Source organism: Mytilus edulis, chromosome 5 (genome assembly GCF_963676685.1).
Source record: "Mytilus edulis chromosome 5, xbMytEdul2.2, whole genome shotgun sequence".
NCBI lineage: Eukaryota > Metazoa > Mollusca > Bivalvia > Mytilida > Mytilidae > Mytilus > Mytilus edulis.
Window position 1 is genome coordinate 62,881,448 of NC_092348.1, and position 23,448 is coordinate 62,904,895.

Genomic DNA, 23,448 nt, shown 5'->3' on the forward strand with positions numbered 1-23,448 from the left:
AAGTTGAAATCCAATCAACTTGAAACTTAGTACACATGTTCCATATGATATGATCTTTTTAATTTTCATGCCAAATTGAATTTTGACCTTAATTTCACAGTCCACTGAACATTAAAAACATTAAAGTGCCAGCTTCAGTCTAAATTTTTTGGATAAAAAAAAAACTCCTTAAAAACTGTGACTTACATATTTTATATCAAAACAGAATTTCAGGAAAATCTCTATGGAAATGTGATTGTAAAAAGAACTATTAGTTGTCCTAGGTCAATTTTCCCAACATCCATTTTGTAAAATCAACTGTTTATTTCCAAAACATAAAAACAGACTTACTAATTGAATTGTTTTATATTTTCATGTCAGAGCCATTAACAGCCAACAATATGATATGGATTTTCCTCATTGTTAAAGGCCTTACAATTGTCTATAATTGATTACATTCACTTCATTTGAACTTTGGTGGATAGTTGCATCATTGGAAATCATACTGCATCTCCTTATTTATGAAAAACTAAACCTGTACACAGGGGTCGAATTTAAGCTTTTTTGTGTACTGGCCAGCCGGACCAGTGGAATGAAAACTCTACTGGTCCGGCTCCAAATCTACTGGTCCTGCAAAAATGACAAACACTAATATAAATGATAGATGTTTAATTTTATTTTGATGCTTTCGTTTATATAAATTAGACAGGAACAAAGGGAGGGTTGAGATCTCACAAACATGTTTAACCCCGCCGCATTTTTGCGCCTGTCCCAAGTCAGGAGCCTCTGGCCTTTGTTAGTCTTGTATTATTTTAATTTTAGTTTCTTGTGTACAATTTGGAAATATGTATGGCGTTCATTATCACTGGACTAGTATATATTTGTTTAGGGGCCAGCTGAAGGACGCCCCCGGGTGCGGGAATTTCTCGCTACATTGAAGACCTGTTGGTGACCCTCTGCTGTTGTTTTTTATTTGGGCGGGTTGCTGTCTCTTTGACACATTCCCCATTTCCATTCTCAATTTTATAGTCTCTAGACGATGAGCAAAACAGTGTATACCTTGTACTGAAGGTTGTAACTTCTTAAGTTTAGCAATAACCCCATTGTTTTTCCCATCATTACATTCACTCCGTCACTTCCAAATCCTGCTAACTTTGATTCCCAATTGAATATCCCAGCAGAAATCATAGAATCACTGATAACTTTCAATACCCCTTCTGCATCTGCTCGACTTGGGTTACCAACTGCTAGAAAAGAACTTTTGATTATGCCTTTGTTACAAGTACAGAATCCAATTTGAAATTTGATGATCCAGTTACGAAAATACATTTCCTATCTAGGTCTGTTACTGCAAATTTTTCACATGTTTTACAGTTCATTAAATTCCGATCTACTATATAATACAACAATTCACGATCTTTTTCCCATGATTTTTGGTATTTGCGTTCCCTTTTGTCAATTTCATATACTTTATTTCGTTTTTCCTCCAAAAATTTCCACATTTTATATTGTTGTGAATGATGCTCACCCGAGATATTGATTAACTTGATGAATTGTTATACCCCCAGTACCGTGTAATTGATTTCACAGGTAAATTGTTTTGTAAACAAACGGAGATTGCGATGCAATCAGTGATTTTTATCGACAAATTTCTACTGGTCCACAGGACCACCAGCTGACAAAATCTACTGGTCCGACGCACATTCTACTGGTCCGACGCACATTCTACTGGTCCCTGACAACTGGACCAGCGCTAATTTTGACCCCTGCCTGTACACAACTATTGGGGGAAAAAACCCATATCTATTTTGAATATTAAAGATGAATAACACTGCCATGTTATTTCAGGTATCATTAGTAGGACTGAGTGCATTGTTAGCCTTACTCCATCATAGTCAGTTTTATTCTGAAGTGTTAGTGATGTTATCTAACTTCTATGCACAGCCAGTCATCCAGCCAGACATTTGGATGCAGACTGCTCAACAAAGTCCAAGAAGTACTGAATCCACTTTCTCCTCTGTTGGTAAGTTTCATGAACATTCTATATGGTAAATTTTCAAAAGAATTGGCACCCAGGAATTGTTAGCTATGAATAATTCCAAAGTAATCCAAACACACTGTCAGAAATGCATCTTACTGTGTTCACACTAACTATTGAACAAACTATAGAAGATACATGATGATGACTGTTTAACTTCCAGCATCAAATTAGATGCATATTCTGGATAAGAACATACTCCTTAATGCTTACTACTCAGCATCAAATACCAATATTAAGTTTTTTGGTTTGACCTGCCTTGGGTTGAACTCATGATCTTCCATACCCTAGACAAACAAGCTATGACGAGACCCCAAATGGGTGAAATAGATGAAGTTGTAAACTTTGATATAGTCATATAAAACAAGTGACCGGTAAAAAATAATGTTATTCCAATTCTTGAACCAGTGCATATAAACATCATAAACTTAGTGCACGATTTTATCATTTTTTTTCACATGAATTCGTATAATCGTCATTTTTTTTTTCAATCGGTTAGTGTTGTTGGGAAAATATGGCAGGTAATTAAAGTTCGTGTTCTGAAGCCGAAGTTTAAAGATGGTCACCTGTTTGTCAACAATCAACCAAAAAGCATTGATATTGAGCACGTGTTTAACATGTACAAACATATAAAAGGTTATTTTAAGGACATCCATGCGTATTGCGATCACCGGATTTTTACGAATTGTGTCACACTGAGGTCACTTTGCATACAGAAAATATGTCAGGTAATTGCTTCCTAGAAGCAAGCAATTATAATAAAGTAAACTTCTTCTAAGTATGAACAAATTAAAGAATTTTCTTCAGAAAAAAGTATATGTATTACTCAATTTATTTCACTTGACTGGGCGGAGTTTATCCAGTTCGCTCATAATAAACCAGTCCATCTATAGTTAGGTGTTTTAGGATACACTCATCAATTCATTGTCCAGTCATTCTTTTGTAAATTCCTTTGAGTCACTGATAGGTGATTAGAAATCAGTAATAACTATAACGGCAATCATCGAAATCACACACATTTTCAAATCGACTGTCCTCATGCAGATTAAAACGTAAGCTCCGCCTGATCAGTTGAAATAACATTGGTAATACATAAGTTTTATAATGGAAACTATCCATTTAGTTATAAAAAACATATGCATTATTTTTTTTTTAATGTTTCTTATGACTTTAAAAAATCTAGTAACTTACATTCTGATTGGTTTTATTTGCAGGGGATGTTTTGTCTGACAGCCAACAACACAGTAGTACACAGGTAGGTGTGATGACAATATAAGCTGTATAGATACCATTAGTGAAAACAAATCTAAACAAAACCTGAACTATCAATGGGACAGAGTAATTGATTATCATAACATAAAGTACTTATTACATGTATAAGGAAATAAAATTATTTTCATTAAAAAAATAGACGTTCATGTTGTTTTTAGGGAATGAGAACTAATTTATTATGTTTATCTCAAAAGAAATAAAGAATTGAGTGGAAGCAGCCTAATGAAAGTAGTTGTTTTGTTTGCTACAATCAATGTTTTATTAGCATTTAAGATGCTGTCCAAGGAAATCTCCGGCAATGGTTGGCACATCATGGGACTCAGATTTCAATAATACTACATTTAGTCTATTTCATACAGGAAATGAATTTAAAAAAAGTGCAGTAAAAAAATGTGAACACTTGCCATGTAAAATAATTTCCAAAAATTTGAATGTGCCAACATTTATGCATATTGCTTGGTGTTTGCATGGACAGCCTCTTAAACATATTAATCTTTATTTAACAGTTCACAGACAGAAGACAACTCACTATGTCAACAACAAGTAGTAGCAGAACTCAGCATAGTGGTAATACATTTGTTAAACATTTCCCTTGTTTTAGGAAGACTTTGGCACTTATTTTCTGATTCATTAATCTTTTTGTTTTACTTTAAAGTTTAAAATATTTGAATATTATTTGTTTTAACACATTCCGAAGTAAATTAATTTTATAATATTTCAGTTTGTTATGAGGTATTAAAAGTTCTAAAAAAAATTAATATGACAAGTACTTAATTGTGCCTATTACTAGTAAAACCTTTTTGAAAATAATTATGATACATATGATAGCTCTTCTAAAGCAGGACAGATTTTTTTTAGTATAAAATTTATACATTTTATCTTCAGAAGTAAACTGACATTAAAATTTTTATGTTTTAAATTTCAGTTTGTATCTCATATATTTCCAACTATTTTACATTTTAAATATTACGTTCAGATAGAATACTTCATAGCTTGTATCTTTTTTACAGCTCATGTTCAGCAGGGTGACAGTACTGCCAGTTCAATAGTTCAGGGAGATGTAGATTATCCAATCATTGTTACACCATCTCTTGTGTCGTCTGTGTGTCAATTCATCAAAAACATTGTGGTATTAGCTCCACAGGATACTTTTACCTGTTTAAAGAAAGATAATTTTATACAGATATTTACCAAGTAAGAACATTATATCTATTTTTATGCCCCATTGATGGGCATTATGTTTTCTGGTCTGTGCGTCAGTTCGTTCGTCCGTCTGTCCCGCTTCAGGTTAAAGTTTTTGGTCGAAGTAGTTTTTGATGAAGTTGAAGTCCAATCAACTTGAAACTTAGTACACATGTTCCCTATGGCATGATCTTTCTAATTTAATGCCAAATTAGAGATTTTACCCCATTTTTATGGTCCACTGAATATAGAAAATGAATGTGTGGATGGGGCCTCCATGTACTATGGACACATTCTTGTTATCAGGTATTTTAAATGCAAGGTTGAACTAGTTTCTTTTAACTTGTTTGTCTGTCAGTAGGTCCAATGTATTGTTATTGACTGCATATTAAAACTGTTTGCTGGCTTTATTCTCTGCATACTGAAAATAGTGTTACTTTTATCAAAACATAGTATGCATTTGACAATAATAAGAAAATCAAAAATGAGGAGCTGTTTTTGAGAGGTGACGTTTGCATTGACTATGTATCTTTCCAAGGTTTATTTTATTTGAGAAGCGTTTATACCTTTCTTAAAGTAAAAGAAAAATGTAGTGAACTGTGATAAAAAGTATGAATGTATATACAAATTAATCTGATCCAAAGCATAATAAACCAATAAGACTTCTCAAAACATAGACATGTGTGAAATCAACAAGCTATGCAGTATGAGGTTTGATCATTGTTGAAGGTGCAACAGTTACCTATAGTTGCTTATTTCTACATCAGTTGGTGTCTGGTGGCTGTAACTCAAATATGCTTTGTTTCTAAAAATGAAATAAAAAAAAGAAAATTTATCCATTTCAGCTTAATAAATACCAACCTTTTAGAGGCCTACATGAAGGAAATGGAGGAGACTAGCCTAGATCAGTATGAATTAGTATTCTGTGACCTACTTCACATGTATGCCAGTGTGTTAGACTTACTGAGAGCATGTGTTATTTATGACACACCCATTAGACAAGATATACTCAGTAACAACAATTTTCTACTGGCAACTCTGTCATTGCTGACCATTACATACTCAGGTTAGTATAGAAGAGTTCTGAATTGTGAGCTACAGACTTTTGGGACAGTTTTCTTAATTGTCACTGTTAAATAAAGGTGTTTTTCTTTGAAATTAGATGGAATAATTTTTACCTTGTAAATTTTTATTCAAACTATCCACTCTGGAAAATAAGTCAGAATTTATTCAGAATAATACAAGTCAATATCTAGGTTCCACTACTACCTGTTAAAACAATGCCTTTTCACATAGTACAATTGACAATTGTATGCATGTATGGTTGATTTTGGAGTTAATATAAATATGAAATTATATTTCTGATATGAATCTTTGTGTTTGAACATTATTCTTGTAACTTTAAGTCGTTTATAACTTCCTGGTTAATTTTATTGTAATTTATTATATTAATATTTAGGATCTACAGATGTGACGTCCACTTGTCATGAACTGTGGATATCAGTATTCCAGTTCCTGTCCATGCTGTTACAGGTCCAGGGAGCCTCAGCTCTGGAGGCCATTACACAGGCTGTACCTAATGTATGGGCTCCACTTTCAGGTAAATTCATTTATTTATTTAATAAAGACTTCGGATGTCATTAAATCAAATTTTGGAGTCAGCTATAAAGAAAATACCAGAGTTCTCTTTAAAAAAAAAACTTCACTCAGTACTCAAGAGTAGATTGTTTTTTGTTTTTTTTACATACATGGGATGGGATTTGTTTATTTTTGTGTGAGAGTACAATAATAATTGTGGTAAAAATGTTAATGACCTCAAGACCTGATGATTTTAGTCTACTTACTGTCTAAGCTATTTAACTTTTGGACACTTTTTTTCCATTACTAAGACTTTCTCATGTAAATCATATTGACCACATGGCTAAAACATATGTTTCTACAATTTATTCAGGTTTCTGATTTATCACATCTAGATAAGATATGGTATGATGGCCAAATGAAACAACTCTCCACAATAGACTAAATGATGTAGTAGTTTAGCAACTTTAGGCACATCTAAATAAAAGCTGTCCCAGTTAGATCTTTTAAATTGCTAAAATATTCTAGTTATATTTTATCTCTGTTTAATTTTTTCAGAAAATGTTCAGAAGATATTAGACGAGAGACTGGACTACAGTAGGAATTTGTACATCACATGTTTACAGTTCCTTTCTGTTCTGTTCAGTGAAGAGGGAAAACTTCAAGGGAGACAACCAGAGCTGTCCAAGTCAACACTTACTATTACTCAATTGTTAAATGAAAAAGTCAATCCAGGTAAAATATGAGTTTTGTGTTAAAATGATAAATATCATTGAAATTATGAAAAACGCATCTGAATTTGCTAGATTTCCACTTCAATTCAATACACATTTGTTAAAGAAGCTGGCTTGTCATGTTTTAGATTTTTTGTCAGATTTTAGGAATCCTCTGGTTTTATCCATTTGAATGCCTTGAAAAAATTTGCCCAGTGACCCCCATTTTTCTTTTCGTACATCTTTTACATGTGTAATGATAAGCCATCTGTAAAAGTCTTATAAAATTTTAATTACTTTTTAACAGTTTTTGAGACCTTCAACTTGTCAATGATAAAGCTATGAAAAGTCAAGAGAGAATATTTTCCTGCCAAAATTTCAATGGCTAATATCTCAAAAACAAGCACGGTGACCTATATATTTTTTTTGCTCTTGGATTCCTTTAGTAATCCCCTATCTATTTAAACTAGTGTTTTGAAAAGTTAATTACTTTGAAACTGAGAAGCGAACTCCCTTAAGTTGCTGTTTAGGTAATAGTATTGTTAACAATAGAAATGTTCCAATTGTTGTAACTGCAATCCCTTTATCTCTCCTCAAATAAATATAACATATTTTTGGCCGTTAGTTTTCTCGTTTGAATTGTTTTACATTTGTCATTTCAGGGCCTTTTAAAGCTAACTATGCTGTATGAACTTTGCTTATTGTTGAAGGCTGTACAGTGACCTATAGTTGTTAATTTCTGTGTCATTTGTTCTCTTGTGGAGAGTTGTCTCATTGACAATCATACCACATCTTCTTTTTTTATATGAATAAGACTTATTGACAGGGAATGAACTCACATGAGCAAAACCACAGAGGTGGTTGATTGTTTTCTGGCACTCTTGCTTCCTTGACAAATGAAAACTGACTGCCACAATATAGTGCTGAAAGTGGCTTTTAACACCAACCATCAAACAATCAATCAACCAATCTTTTAGCTTATTTTTACTTTTATTTCCACTATAACATGATATATTACTGTTAATGAAATGTTAAATTAATTTTCATCTATTATTTACAATATAAACTTATGTTATTTTTTTTTTAGATTCTGAAGATAAGGATGAAGTTTCTATTACAACAGGGTGTCGTCTTTGTAAAGCCTTAACTAAAGTGTTCGACTATTCTATTCTGAAATCTAACGATTACAAAAGTCCAGATAGAATACATTCTGCTACAGCTCTCAGGAACCTTCTGGCTATATGTGCCACTGCCAAAAATACAGCTCTTGATAGTAAGTAAATTTTGATCTTGTGCTAACAAAAATGTTAAAAGGGCCTCAGTGGCTAAGTGGTCTAAATAGTTCTACTAATCACTAGCCAGTCAAAACTGAGATTGTCAGTTTTGAACCCCGCTCGTTCAGGTGCACTCGACTCCAATCTAAATTGACTAGGATTTTTTGTATAAGGATTAGAAACTTTGGAACAGGAAGGTTTACCCAGCTTATTTGCTGTTTTATGCCAAATTTCATTAATGTAATTTTTGAAAAACTTCAGCTTAAAATGGTTATAATTATAATGTAATTATGAAAATGTTTATACATGCATAAAAATTACATTCTTAAACTTATCCAAAATAGTGAAGAGAAGTGATGTGACAGGAAATCAACATTGCAAAAAATATCCCTTTTTTTTACTATATTTGAGAGATAAAGACAACAGGAAGTGATATAACTGAAATATATATAGAAAATAACTATTTTTGTACTTCATATTTTTTAAATCAAAACTCAGTTTTATGTTTATGCTTATAGAATGATATAACTAATCAACTTGAATAATTTTTATTTCTAATCTATTTTCAGTGGGTTTGGTAGAAAACATTATAGAGCATATAAAACAGACTCATGCCAAATTAAACCTAGAATCTCTACAAGTTAATAAGGTGAACAAAAAGAAGGAAGAATCTCATGTTCAGGAACTTATTTTGACCTTTGACTTGCTACGCAACTTTATTTTCCAGAGTTTAGATGCTAAGGTTTGTATGTTATATTTTTGAAATGTATGTAATGGGCTCTCGTATAATTTTGATAAGTGACTTTTATTAAAATAAATATAGGTTGTAGTTAATAGATATAATTGTAGTTAGTCTACAATTATATTTTAAAAGAGTCGATAAGTCTGAAAGTTGTATAAATAAAAGGAGATTCAGGAATACAATAATAATATTATAAATGATATAATGCTTGACACTTTGTTAAATTATTGGGAATACATACTTATATTTCAAATCGTATTTTTCTAAATAAAAAAAAATGATAATAGCAGCTTATTCTTGACAATGGATTACCAGTATATCAGAATTTGGAGAAGATTTTTAAACTGATGAATTTTTTGGCTATTAACCTCTTTGATCTGCTAAATTAAATCCTGTATGTCCATACAACATAGATCTATCATTCTCTCATCTTTGCTAGCCAATGGTTACCATCCCTTGGGGGATTAAGAGAGAATTTCGGGTCCATGAAGTAATTATTTTCATTGTTTGCAGTTGTAACTGGCTGCATCAAACCAAAAAGCGCCTATAACATGCAAATGTAGAAAATGTAGGTAAACAATTGCTATGTGCTGATGGTGCAACTTATCTTTACCCCCTAATACATAGGACGATATTAAATGACAATTTAAATGTTCTTAATCAACTTACAGAAATTCATGTGCATGTTTCTAGCACAAATGTTGGAATGTCAAGGTATATTTTTGTTTCCTGCTTCACCAAGTTTATAAACTCTAGTCGCTTTATTTTTTTACCTCCACACTGAAGAGAGTTCAAGTGCTACCAATGGTCAAGAATAATGTATAAGGAATGGGATTGACTTTAATCAACCAATAGATGCCACAACATTGCTATCACAAATGTTGGCTTAATCCACCTTGGGTGGAGAGGAGGGGGAGTTGATCATAACTCTTGTCTAGCAAAGATGTCATTCACTAATTTCAATTTTAGTAAATTTCAATGGGCACTATTGTCCTGTGACAATTTATTTAGAGGGTATTCATATATTAAGCAGATATCTTGTGTCTGAAATTAAAAAAGAAATATACTTTATACTGAGTTATCTTCCTTATTTCAATCTTTATTCAATTGGAAAACAAATCATTGTTCTTTTTCCATACAGATGGCTTGTTTTTACAGTGGACTACACAACATGGTGCACAGATTATGGACCTGGTGCTTATTGGACCCCAATCTTTTGTCATCATCATTAGCACTGCTGACAACTTTTGTTGCTAAATGTCCCACTGGTTAGTAATTTTAAAACTTATCCAATCATTCTTTAGCTAACATGCATGTTCATGACTGGGGCAATCAAGGTTCTCTATTATGTTTATCAATAATAAAAAAAAGATGTGGTATGATTGATATTGCCTATGAGACAGCTCATCAATAAAGACTAAATGACGTATATACATGTAAGTCACCCTTTGCCCATCAACAATGAGCAAAACCCACAGTATATGGCTACCATTAATGTTACAAGCACTGGTAAAGATGGGCAGCAGGATATCTATATTTTACAACAAAAAACTTACCAAAATGATATGGGTCTCTACATGAGTTGTTTTTAGAAAAGAATATAATTATTGTTTGATTTGTCATCTTTATCGAATTTTAAAGCTTAATTTTCCTGAGAAGTTTTGTGTTTCATAATTTGATCAAATAAAATGCATGGTATGTTTAATTTATACAAACAACAATTTGCATATTTCTTGGTTTGTGCCTCTTCCAAAATTCTATCTAAAGCTTTACCTTGTGTAAAAAATTTGTGGCGGAAACACCAAATCTAGTATTTTTAATTACTAGGACGGAGTACGATAATCTTCCCCAGATTTTTGTGACCTCAAGGCTGGATGCTTGTGGAACAGCTGTTAATCATATAAAGCCACACAGTGCACATTTAGCCCCTATGATTTATGTTGTATCATGTAGTATAATACAATGTAGATATGGTTTTGAAAGTAGTATGACAGATGGTTAAACAATACATGAAAGTTAATCAAAACACATCATGTCAAAAAATGTACTTACAAGGTCATCCTAAAATAAGTTGACATCAAATATTATAATATTTGTACTGTGTAAGATGTTGCTTTAATTTTTATTTTTTTTCAAATAACATTTTATAAAAATATGTACTAAACTGTGTGTCCCACATTCCCCCAAAAAATTAATTTATGAAAAGTAGACATTTTTTCATGGCAATTAGTACAGAATATTTTCTGAACAAAAATATGGATAAACAAAAAATGTAGACGCATGTGTAGACTTCAGTAATACCAAGAAATCAAATATTCATGAAACATACAATTTTCTCTAAATCTACAAGAAATGATACCCATGCATTCGTAGTAAATATTGACGAAATATATGGTTCTACATCACTAATTCCTGGGAATGCTATACATGTACTAACAAAATATTATGTCTCAGCCAATTCAAAACAGTTTTTAAATAATCAAGAAATCAATACAATTTTTCATAAATCTACAAAAAACAATACCCACTCATTTGTAGTAAATCTTGCGTTTTTATGCCCCATTTATGAGCATTATGTTTTCTAGTCAGTGTGTCTGTCCATCTGTCTGTCCGTTTGTCCGTCCTTCCGTTCGTTTGTTTGTCTGTCCCGCTACAGGTTATAGTTTTTGTTCAAAGTAGTTTTTGATAAAGTTGAAGTCCAATCAACTTGAAACCTAGTACACATGTTCCCTATGATATGATCCTTCTAATTTTAATGCCAAATTAGAGTTTTTACCCCATTTTCACTGTCCACTGAACATAGAAAATGAAAGTGCGGATGGGGCATTGGTGTACTAGGGACACATTCTTGTTTTAATCTAATAATATGAAAATAAGTTTTACTGCATCATATCTTGGAAATAATATATTGATGGGTCTTGACACTCGACAATCAAATCAATTAGATTGTCAGGTCATCTTAATACCAATATGATATGAAAACAGAGACTTGCTATTATTGAAGAAATATATGGTTCTACATCACTAATTCCTGGGAATACTATACATGTACTAACAAAATATTATGTCTCAGCCAATTCAAAACAGTTTTTAAATTATCAAGAAATTAAATATCCATGAAAAATACAATTTTTCCTAAATCTTCAAAAATTGATACCCATAAATCCATAGTAAATCTCGTTTTTCTTTTTTTCAGCGACAAGTTCATTGGCCTATTCTAGTCCTTCTGCAACAACAGTTGCTACAGCTCCAAAGACACAAGTGCTTAGTACCAACTCTTTGGTCCATTGTCTGATCAAAGTTATATCTAAAGACAGCTTAAAGGAATCACAACTGAAAATGGTATTCTCCTTACTGGCCACACTGACTTTGTCATCAGAGTGTAGGAATATCATGTTCAAGGTAGGTCTCTTAAGCTTAAAGCTCTTAGTGAGGTATATTTCTAAAGGAATAAATCATAGCAAACATAAGTTTGTTGCTGATCAGATTTTTGCCTGGAAGTAGTTACAACTGAAACAAACATTTGACTGGTTATTTTTTTTTTAGCGAAGAAAGGAAATAAATATTCAACATGACGACTACATGTATTAAAATGAGCACAGCTTGAAAATATATTTGTAAACATGTTTATTATTATTTTAAGTTACCAAAAAAAAAAAATTCTACATTTCTCTTCTTTTTTTTTTTTTGGTAACTTAAGTAGTGTGTTGATGTACTCTACCTGTCCTTTTATGATTATTAAATATTGAATATAATATTATATTTTGTCTTTTTCTTCTTTTAGAGTAATTTTTTAAGTGAATTTGCTGAATTGAACCCTAGGAAGACCAAGAAAACAAAACGACAACAGTTTCTAGAAGTCTGTTGGTTAGAACTACTTCTTAATTTATCTTTTTCTGTGGAAGGACAACAAATGATTTTGAAAATAAAAGGTAACATCATACAGTAAAATATACACAGTAAGCAGCTCATTATTCTCCCTTAACCTTCTGTGGTTTACTGCACAAAGAGGAAATCCAGCCTTATGAAAGGAAGATGGCTTTTGAGTTTGTTGAATTACAAATTTGATATAAAAGACAGGAGAACATAGTTATCTTGTAGTACATTTCTTTTCAGACAATAAGTTCAAATTTGAAAAAATTGCACCTGCTCTATCTCTAAAAGATTTTTACAATGTAGTGTAATACCTTTGTGGAAAGTCATGTGAAAATTATAAAAAAAATCTTATCAGCTCTTACCCAAAAATGGATAATTCTTTGTTAAGGGGTTCTATAATTCAGTTTAACAGTTTCACTCATACAGGTACTCATTTTTGACTAATTTCAACTGGACCAAATCACAACATTACCCAAATTTTCTTAACATGTAATTTCATCCCCCTACTTAATATTTGATGCATAAAATATGAATAAAAATCTTTTAAAAGTGTCTTTTAAGAATTTTGGAAATATCGGCTTACCATTTATGGAGAAATTTCCCTTGAAACTCATATGTGTTTTAAAAATATATTATCTACAGTAAAGCCAGATGGTATTTTATCAGATGATTCACTTGAAGGTAATACTCATTTACTATGTGATCTTGTCATGTTAGATACTGCATATTTTAAATATCATTTTATCATTGAATGGTTAGTTGACAGCAAGAAAAGGAAACTGGTAGCATAAAATTTCAAGAATAAAACTAGTTGTAGAAAAGTAGATGTATGCAAAAAATGTTAAATATTCTTTAAGAAAATATATAGAGATTACAGTTATACAATATATATTCACAAGAAATATTATTTTTATCATAATATCAAGTATATTTCATTTACACCACTTTCCTAAATAGCGTAGGGGTCATTAAGTTTTATATCCTTTTCTCAAGTTTTCTGTATGTCTGCCTAAATTTAGTTTCTGTTCTCTGACTTTAGTTTGCCTCAACCAAATGTTATGAATCCTATACACACTACTTATTACCACAAAACACTGTTCAAGTTTGAATTTCGGTAGTGTCACTTTCATCATTCCAGAGTTATTCCCCTTTACAAATGAAAATATTGCTGAATTTTTCTTTCTGTTCCCTAACTTTAAATTTCCTCAACCTAATATTAAGATACTTACACTACACAATTTTTACCACAAAACTCAGATCAACTACAAATTTGTCTAGTGTCACTTTTGTGTTCTTGAGTTATATCCCTTTATATCATTATGTCCAAACAGAGGAATCATCTTGTGTCCCATGAACACATTTCCCTTTTTTTTAATTACTGTGTTTTTTAGTTATTTAAATTGCTTACTTTTTATCTCTTTATATTTTTTAGTCTGACATATGGAATACACTTTATTTATAGTATAACGAATTATGGTGAGACATAAACTGAGTTCATTATACTCTATCATAGACTTTATATACATAAACTATACTTTTCAGATTAATAGCATGTCTTCCAATATTATGTTTTTTAAGAGTTGTTTTACTTCCTTCCAGAAGGATTGAAAATGAGCATTTTAGAAAGAAATGATCATAATCCCCTTATTTTTTACAGTGCATTATATATTGATGAGACTTATTGATAACATTGTTGGGTCATCTAATTACGGAAATGAAGATGTGTCAAATTACGAATACTGAATTGCTACAATGTATTTTGAAGAAAATATATGGTCCTACATTACAAATTCCTTGGAATAATATGCTAACACTATATTTGATTATATTTCATGTCAAAATTCCAGATTTTTATTGGATAATACAAGGGAAATAATTTACTCTAACCAATAGCAAACACAGAAACTTAATCAGATATGTGCTTTATTAAATACTGATGGTTGTTATGCACAAGATGTTAAGTTTGTTATTTGAAATTTAATAGACAGGACTAACAGAACATTGAGTATAAAAGATTAGATAACACTTAGCTGAGAGAGTGATAGAGCAGATTGGTACCCTTCCCATAGACATTGTCAATCATGGCTTCATCTGGGCTGACAATGTTTTCTGGGTAACATTGTCAACCTTGGCTTCATCTCAGCTGACAATGTTTACTAGGGTTAAAAATCTGCTATATCACCCTTTCAGCTATGGTTGTTTAAATAATGTCCCAGCCAATTCAAAACAATGATTGGAAATTTTCTTACAAATAATAACAATAATGTAAAAATATTTAACTAATTCCAAAAAAAATAATTACACAAAAACAGAAACTAAAGTTTTTTTGAAATAGAAAAAGTTAATCTTAATATCCTTTTTAAATTTTTAGAATCAGTAGATTTATTACTAGACTTCATGGAATGTAGTCAGGGGAAACCAGCAGAAGTAGCAACACTGATCATCAGAAACTTATGTTGTCATTCCAGTAATAAACCTAAACTATTAGCAAATGGTAAGTGAAAGACTTATATCACATTTAAATAAACATTGATTGATTGATTTATTGATTGATGGGGATTTGACAATTGATGCTCTCATTCAAATAATATATCCAGACTATTAATCAATGGTGAGTCCACCTTGTTGCTTTGTCATTCCTGTTATACACTAAAAATGTGCTACTTCATATAATTCATAGTTAGATACCACCCCGACAATATTTTTAAACAAAATCTATTTACTGTAAATTGAGAAATTATTGCATGTATTTGTCATTGCAATTTTGTCATTTAAAACAAAAATACTATTTACATTTTTGCAATATTGAGAAAATTCATGAGTAATTCATTTAAAAATTTCAAAATTTGAGTTTAAATTATTGAGATTATAACCCTGTCACATTTTTCACAATAATAAAAACTATGCAATAATTTCTTAATTTACAGTAACTTAAAAAAAAACATAAATCATGGGGAGGAAAAAATCCTACTGTATATATATATTAAGATGATTTACAACTAGACAAATCTATAATATTGTTAAGGAAAGTAAGATTTGTAATGGTGATAATGTTCTCACTGGTAAAACTAAGTGAATCCTTGTTTAAACATTTGTTAAAGGTATTGTGGTGGGTTTTTTTTATTGATACTGATATTTTTAAATGGTAATTCTTGTTTTACTGCTTGAATGAGGTTCTCCAATGTTAATCCTGATTTCACTGTTTGAACTATTAAAATTTTATTTTTTTAATGTCATGTATGTTGAAACATTTGTTAAACTTTTGTTTTAAACTTAAACCCGATCTCATAACAATCATTTAAAAATTAAATTTCTAAATCATTTTCTATAAAATTGACAAAAGATCTGACATGTCTGACAAAAATCACATCTTAATGTTTATTTCAATATTTGTCTTGTAACTGCTGTTACACATTTTTTTTTTCTCTAAATTTTGTACAACATGTAACAACGATTCTTTTAAAAACATACCTTTTGTGTTATGCTAAAACAAAAGGTATGTTTTTAAAAGAATCGTTGTTACATGTTGTACAAAATTTAGAGAAAAAAAAAATGTGTAACAGCAGTTACAAGACAAATATTGAAATAAACATTAAGATGTGATTTTTGTCAGACATGTCAGATCTTTTGTCAATTTTTAACCGGATTTTTGTGACAAAAATGTCGGTTATTGATTTGGGGATGTACGGCGGGCGGGCGGGCGGGCGGTCGGGCAGTCGGGCGGGCGGGCGGGCGGGCGGGCGGCAATCAAATGTTGTCCGTGCATTAACTCATGAACCGTTCAACCAAAGCTTTTAAAATTTTAATATGTTATTACTGACAACTATTCGAAGGTCAAGTTCAATAATGGCGATTTTGACTTTTACCGTTCAGGAGTTATGGTTCTTGAAAGATTGAAAAATGGAGTTGTCCGTGCATTTACGCATGAACTGTTCTACCAAAGCTTCCCAAATTTTAATATGTTGTTACTTATGATAGAATGGAGGTCAAGTTCAATAATGACGAATTTGACTTTTACCGTTCAGGAGTTATGGTTCTTGAAAGATTGAAAAATGGAGTTTCCAGTCGTGTCCGTGCATTTATGCATGAACTGTTCTACCAAAGCTTCCGAAATTTTAATATGCTGTTACTGATGACAAAATGGAGGTCAAGTTCAATAATGACGATTTTGACTTTTACCGTTCAGGAGTTATGGTTCTTGAAAGATTGAAAAATGGTGTTTCCCGTCGTGTCCGTGCATTTTCTCATGAACCATTCAACCAAAGCTTTTGAAATTTTAATATATGTTGTTACGGATGACAAAATAGAGGTCAAGTTCAATAATGACGATTTTGACTTTTACCGTTCAGGAGTTATGGTTCTTGAAAGATCGTAAAATGGTGTTTCCATTCAGGTAGTTGCATTTACTCATGAACCATTCAATCTAAGCTTTTCAAATTTTAATATGTTGATACTGATGACAAAATGGAGGTCAAATTTGATATTGACGATTTTCACTTTCACCATTCATCAGTAATGGTTCTTGTGATATTGCCAGGACACAAATAAATGTTAATAAATCCGGTTTGCTGTCGTTGTGACAGCCTCTTGTATAGAAAATGATTTAGAAATTTAACTTTTAAATGATTGTTATGAGATCGGGTTTAAGTTTAAAAACAAAAGTTTGACCTATGTTAAAATACAAATATGAAATTGCCATGAAAATGGGATCTCCATAACTTCTGTCAAATCCTGAACCCTTTTTACCATTTTCTTGCTATAAAATACCTTAACATGCTCCCAAAAAAATCACAAAATTTGTTTTTCATATATTGTACTGTTATAGGCCGCTTGATTCTTGTTTGAATTGTTTCACATTTTTCTAGTCGGTCATTTATTTCTCACTTATATATAACAGTATGTTATTTTTCTAATTTTTGAAGTACAGTGACCTACAAATGTATAATTTATAATGTCCACATCTCTTTGAATTCTTGTGAATAGTTGTCTCATTTGCAATCATACCACATCTCCTTAATTTTATATCATTGTTTTTATAATTGTATAGATTTTATTGTTTCAGATAAATTATTACCAGAAATAATGAAGTGTGTGGATGGTGGTATAGATCCCTTACAGAGAGTTGCCATTTCAGCCCTGTGGGCACTAGTGTATAATAACCAAAAGGTTGGTTTGTATATTAGTTTTGAATACTATAGGATTAAACACATTTTTTCTAGAGGTTATTGATGTGTAAACCGGGGCGATTAACTCACAAACTGAATAAAAGTCCGAAGGACTTTTATGTAGAGTTTGTGAGTAAGAGCCCCGGTTTACACATCAATAACCTCTAGAAAAATGTGTTTAATCCTTAAAATTCTTCAGCCAAACATTTTTTTGTTGTTGATGGCTACTAATATACTATATATATTTACAATCAAAAGCACAATGGCAAGTCGTAACTAAGGAGTACGCCGCCATCTTGACTTTCTAAAAACCATAAATGTCCGATAAATACAACGGAATCTTAAATGAAATAGCACCTACCTCAAAAACTTCATTTTAATTAAATGTTATCCGAATTTGAAGCGTACACGTAACGAAATAATCTTTCCCTTGAAAATTTCCATTCGTATGACGTCGTGTTTTGCCATGACGTTAATTCGCCAAATCCTTCATGAAATTTCGCGGAGTTTTATTAAATTTATTTTTTGTACATTTTCGAAGCTTTAGTGCAATAAATTTATTTCTTTTTTTTTTGTTATATATGCACTAGAATAGTCACAACTGTTATGCAATTGTTTTTTAATCTCAATTTGCTGAAAATCCCTGGATCACTGCAAGCTTGTGTATCGCGCATGAATAGATTACAAAAGTAGTTTCGGAAACATGGTTTATCGAAGTGTAAACTTAGAGAAAAATTCTAATTGACCAATCCAATTCAAGTATTTATAGATATGCAAATCATATAAGAATTATACAACTTTAGTTGGAAGATTACCTAATTTTACTATGCAAATCATCACAGTTTTTAAAATCAATATTTTCTTTATTGAAATTTATAGAATTAAACTTTTGTTTAGGTGTTAAAAAATAAGTCCTTGGAAAAATACAAAATCAAAAGAATATACAGCAGTTTTAACTAAACAGACAGCAACATTATTTGAATAACATGAACACCACAAAAAAATATGGTGAACTCTGATGCTCTGGAAGGGTAAGAAGTTCCTGCTCAATTAGTGGTACCCATGTTGTTACTCCTAATGGTGAACTAGTGTCAGGATCACTGTTTAATGCTATTATCTATTTACACTTTATTCTTTATTCACTTTTACAGTGGCAGATCCAAGGGGTGGAGGTGGGGGGAGGGGTTGGTACCCCCTTTTTTCGACTATCAATGCATTTGAATGGGGACATATATTTGGAAACCCCTTTTAAAAATTGCTTGATTAGCTCCTGCTTTTCTGTTGCTTTTCTGTGTAGAATGATAAGATTATCTCACCATTTTCTCACCAAATATATAGTTGTATAACAAGAGTACACTTTCATCAAAGTTTTTGTGAGTAATGTTATATTGCTCTTTTTCAGGCCAAAGTTATGATGAAGAACGCTAATGTGCTACCTAAACTTCAGGAGAAGATGAATAATATGTATAACAAACAGGCATTACCAGAAAAATGTTTAACAGATTTACAATGTGTCATAGAAGCTGTGTCAGAATAACATTTGGACAACTTTGTGAAATTCTATTCATTTAAAAACAAACAATTACAACCTGAACTATAAATGTGCTAACTTAATTTTGTTGCAAGTGCATGGTCAATTTTATCGATGTTATTTTTGACCTTAGCTGGAACTAAAAAAATATCAAACTGGCTGTGTAATTAAGAAAATATATCCTAGATGTTTGATTAATAGCTGTAGATGGAATTTAGATTCAAGAAAATTTGTCAAACACATTTATTGTTTTAGTTGTTGAATAATTATTTATTGTTTTGTCAAATATTGAAAGATGAGTTTCTTGATAGGGTTTCCTGTTCATAGATTTAAAAGTCCGCTATTTATTCTATTACCTATAAATTGTAGAAGATAGTCCTTGCTACTGATGTGATTATTAATAAGTGATAAATGTAAAATCTGATTTTTTGGTTTATAAATGGAAAAGTACAATCAAATAACTTTTTTAAACCAGGCTTTCTGAATTTCTGGCGACATTTTATTTTTGAAAATAACTAGATTTTCTTTTCATACAATAGGTTTAATGTTGTATTATTCAGTATATAAAATGAATTTCTAACTATTTTTTTTCTTCACTTGTTTGCTTTTACAAGGTAAATATACCGTCCAATTACTTATTTATACATTTTTGTAATGATAAAGAATTATTTTATATTTATTTGTATATTATATATGTAAAGACACGATATTTATTATAAATATATGGTTTCAGTAAACAATAAAATAAAATAAAATACTCATTGAACTTATTTTTAGTTCCAATTTAGCCCAATATGTTTCCCATCCACTAAGAAGACATCCACAAATGATTTCAACTTTTAATAAGGAGGAGATATTCCCAGAAAAAAATCTTAGCAACTACAGGTATATTATAGGGTTATTGCATGAATATTGGGGAATATTGTCCTGAGTAGAATTTTATATTGCATGAGCTTGCAAGTGCAATATATGTTCTACGAGGGACAATATTTCCCAATATTCATGCAATAACCCTTTTATTGTATAGCAATATAATATTTTAAAGTAAAAATTATTTTAAACTAAGAATTTGTTGTTGATGACGTCATGAATTTTGAAGATTTATTGCACTAGTGCAATATTGGAATTTATTGCACGCTAACTTTTGGTTACTTTCTGTGAGAAATATTATATTGCTATACAATAATATATGAGTTATTGCTGTCATCTTTTACAACTAATGTAAAAAAAAAAAAAGGTTTATAAAGTACATTTGTACTAGTTGCATAAAGAGCATACATAAGACGACTGATAGAATAAGCAGTTCTTTGGGGCGCTCTATTTATAAAGAAAAAATCTTTTTTTTTAAAAGACTTATGAAGCTATAAGGGTGTGTTTTTTTTCTCTAGGATAATATAACAATGGAATGTTTATCAAAAAGGTACACCTTTACTTTAAATATTATGTATTAATTTATCCCAACTCTAGGAAGGGGAAAGGCTCTTTTGAATCCACCATGTCTACCCTTCCATTCATTGTCGAGCCTGCAACTTTTGTTGCAGAAAGCTCGACATAGGGATAGTGATCCGGCGGCGGCGTTAGCTCACTTCTTAAAAGCTTTATATTTTAGAAGGTGGAAGACCTGGATGCTTCATTCTTTGTATATAGATGCTTCATGTTATGAAGTTTCTGTCAGTCACATGTCCAATGTCCTTGACCTCATTTTCATGGTTCAGTGACCACTTGGAAAAAAAGTTCAAATTTTTTGTAATGTTGAATTCTCTCTTATTATAAGTAATAGGATAACTATATTTGATATGTGCGTACCTTACAAGGTCCTTATGTCTGTCAGACAGTTTTCACTTGACCTAGATCTCATTTCATGGATCAGTGAACAAGGTTAAGTTTTGGTGGTCAAGTCCATATCTCAGATACTATAAGCAATAGAGCTAGTATATTCGGTGTATGGAAGGACTGTAAGGTGTACATGTCCAACTGGCAGGTGTCATCTGACCTTGACCTCATTTTCATGGTTCAGTGGTTATAGTTAATTTTTTATGTTTTGGTCTGTTTTTCTCATACTATATGCAATAGGTCTACTATATTTGTTGTATGGAATGATTGTAAGGTGTACATGTCTAGCAAGCAGATGTCATGTGACCTTGACCTCATTTTCATGGTTCAGTGGTCAAAGTTAAGTTTTTGAGTTTTGGTCTTTTTATCTAATACTATATGCCATAGGTCAACTATATTTGGTGTATGGAAATATTTTATGATCTTTATGTCAGTCGCCCAGGTTTTATTTGACCTTGACCTCATTTTCACAGTTCATTGCACAGTGTTAAGTTTTTGTGTTTTGGGCTATTTTTCTTAAACTATAAGTAATGTGTCAACTATATATGTTGTATAGAAGCATTGATAGCTGTACATGTCTGCCTGGCATGGTTCATCTGATCTTGACCTCATTTTCAAGGTTCATTGGTCTTTGTTTAGTTATCTTGGTTAATGTTAAGTTTATGTGACAGTTGTAATAAATCTTAGCTTTATACTTAGGACTATCAACATAATATCAATGATTAGTATAGAAGGCGAGACATTTCAGCGTGTGCACTCTTTCCACAGGTACTACTGAACACAATGACTGCATATTTTTTTCAACAGCTAGACAGTGATGAGTTGTATTGTGTGAATTCCTTTGATTTGTCAGACACATACTTCCATTTTCTTATAAGAGTACTAGTAGGGGGATGCTAAGCTTGACAATGGGTGCATTCTTATTTCTTTATCAGGCCTTATTGCCTATTTTCTGTAATTAATGATCTTATCATACCAATACAATGGCCATGATTATCAACCACTCATACACACAGATATTTGCTGTTCATTTATTTATTTTTGTGAATACCAACTTTTGTGAACTAAGAGAAAAATTGTATGTTTGTGGATATCTTATTTGTTTCTATTAAAAATGTCGGCATTCAGACTTATAAACGTATGGTGACCTATAGTTGTTTTAACTTCTATGTAATTTATTTTTTTGGAGAGTTGTCTCATTAGCAATAATACCACATCTTATTATTTGTACTTCATTGAACATTTAATTTCATGGTTTACCTATACCAAAAAAGAGGTTAAAAATCAGAAAACAGAAAAATGTAACCTAAAAACAGATGATTTCTTCCATAAGGGGGTAAAAAAGAGGAAACGTAAATGCACAGTTTATTTGTTTATTACTAAATGTACATCATAAAACATGCACCTTCAGTTTTTTATATAACAATATTCAATTGGTCATGACACACTTTAATAAAAAGACATTAGGTTTAAAGATATATAATATAAATCTGAAAACTAAATACACCTAAATAAAATTACAGTGAAAAGTATATATCTCAGATGGGAAGAAATAATGCTGCAAGTACACTAAAAATTCAAATATATACAAATATGGTTAAGTTATATTACTTATTGACAAACAAAAATGAGGGCATTTGTAATTGCAAAAGCATGCAAAGGTCAGTTCTACGTGCATTTTCAAGACTATTTCATAATTTGTCCTTACATTCTATTACTTAACTTCAAAATAACAGCAGAAGCACCATAAGTGTATTAAACAAATTATAATTTAATGAATTTATGTTCATTACTGGAAAGCAAAACGTAATTTGCATAAATGTCATTTTTTCAATTGCTGCTGTGACCTTAAAATCAAAAGGGTCTTATTCATCTCAAGGCATGTTATACCACAAAGTTTGGTAAGACATCAAGGGATTTTCCAGATTTTATAGGATCTTTGAAGATGACCTTCAAAACTCTTACCCTGAAATCAATAAGGTTCATGTTCATTCCAAAAGATATTTTCAAACAAACATTTGGTGAATGTTTAACATGGGTTCACAATAGACGAGTTTCCAATTTCACTTTTAAAAGTATAGGTCCTGATGAGTAACACATTGCAGGACAATGTGACATAAACATATTTTCTGCTGTGTGATGTAAATTTTTTCCAGGGAAAAACACCAATTGGAAGAGAATGTTCCTTCATCCAAGCATATCTTGGATGTGCAGGATGAAGGTCATTCTTAGAATATGAGCCTGAGGCTCGAAAGTAATGAATTA

At 31.2% G+C, this 23,448-nt stretch overlaps 1 protein-coding gene across 1 annotated transcript in view; it reads left to right on the forward strand.

Moving 5' to 3' along the window:
* Nucleotides 1–20,111, forward strand: part of LOC139524161 (rotatin-like) — an 80,603-nt gene extending 60,492 nt beyond the window's left edge. The window contains exons 33-47 of the mRNA XM_071318773.1: nucleotides 1,828–2,002; nucleotides 3,232–3,272; nucleotides 3,796–3,856; nucleotides 4,300–4,483; nucleotides 5,317–5,537; nucleotides 5,931–6,071; nucleotides 6,608–6,784; nucleotides 7,850–8,035; nucleotides 8,606–8,778; nucleotides 9,920–10,046; nucleotides 11,975–12,180; nucleotides 12,563–12,710; nucleotides 15,026–15,148; nucleotides 17,717–17,820; nucleotides 19,222–20,111. Of these exons, the coding sequence (XP_071174874.1) occupies nucleotides 1,828–2,002; nucleotides 3,232–3,272; nucleotides 3,796–3,856; nucleotides 4,300–4,483; nucleotides 5,317–5,537; nucleotides 5,931–6,071; nucleotides 6,608–6,784; nucleotides 7,850–8,035; nucleotides 8,606–8,778; nucleotides 9,920–10,046; nucleotides 11,975–12,180; nucleotides 12,563–12,710; nucleotides 15,026–15,148; nucleotides 17,717–17,820; nucleotides 19,222–19,356 (2,202 nt within the window). The 3' untranslated portion in view covers nucleotides 19,357–20,111. The remainder of the gene's footprint in view (nucleotides 1–1,827; nucleotides 2,003–3,231; nucleotides 3,273–3,795; nucleotides 3,857–4,299; nucleotides 4,484–5,316; nucleotides 5,538–5,930; nucleotides 6,072–6,607; nucleotides 6,785–7,849; nucleotides 8,036–8,605; nucleotides 8,779–9,919; nucleotides 10,047–11,974; nucleotides 12,181–12,562; nucleotides 12,711–15,025; nucleotides 15,149–17,716; nucleotides 17,821–19,221) is intronic.
* The last annotated feature ends 3,337 nt before the right edge of the window (nucleotides 20,112–23,448 follow it).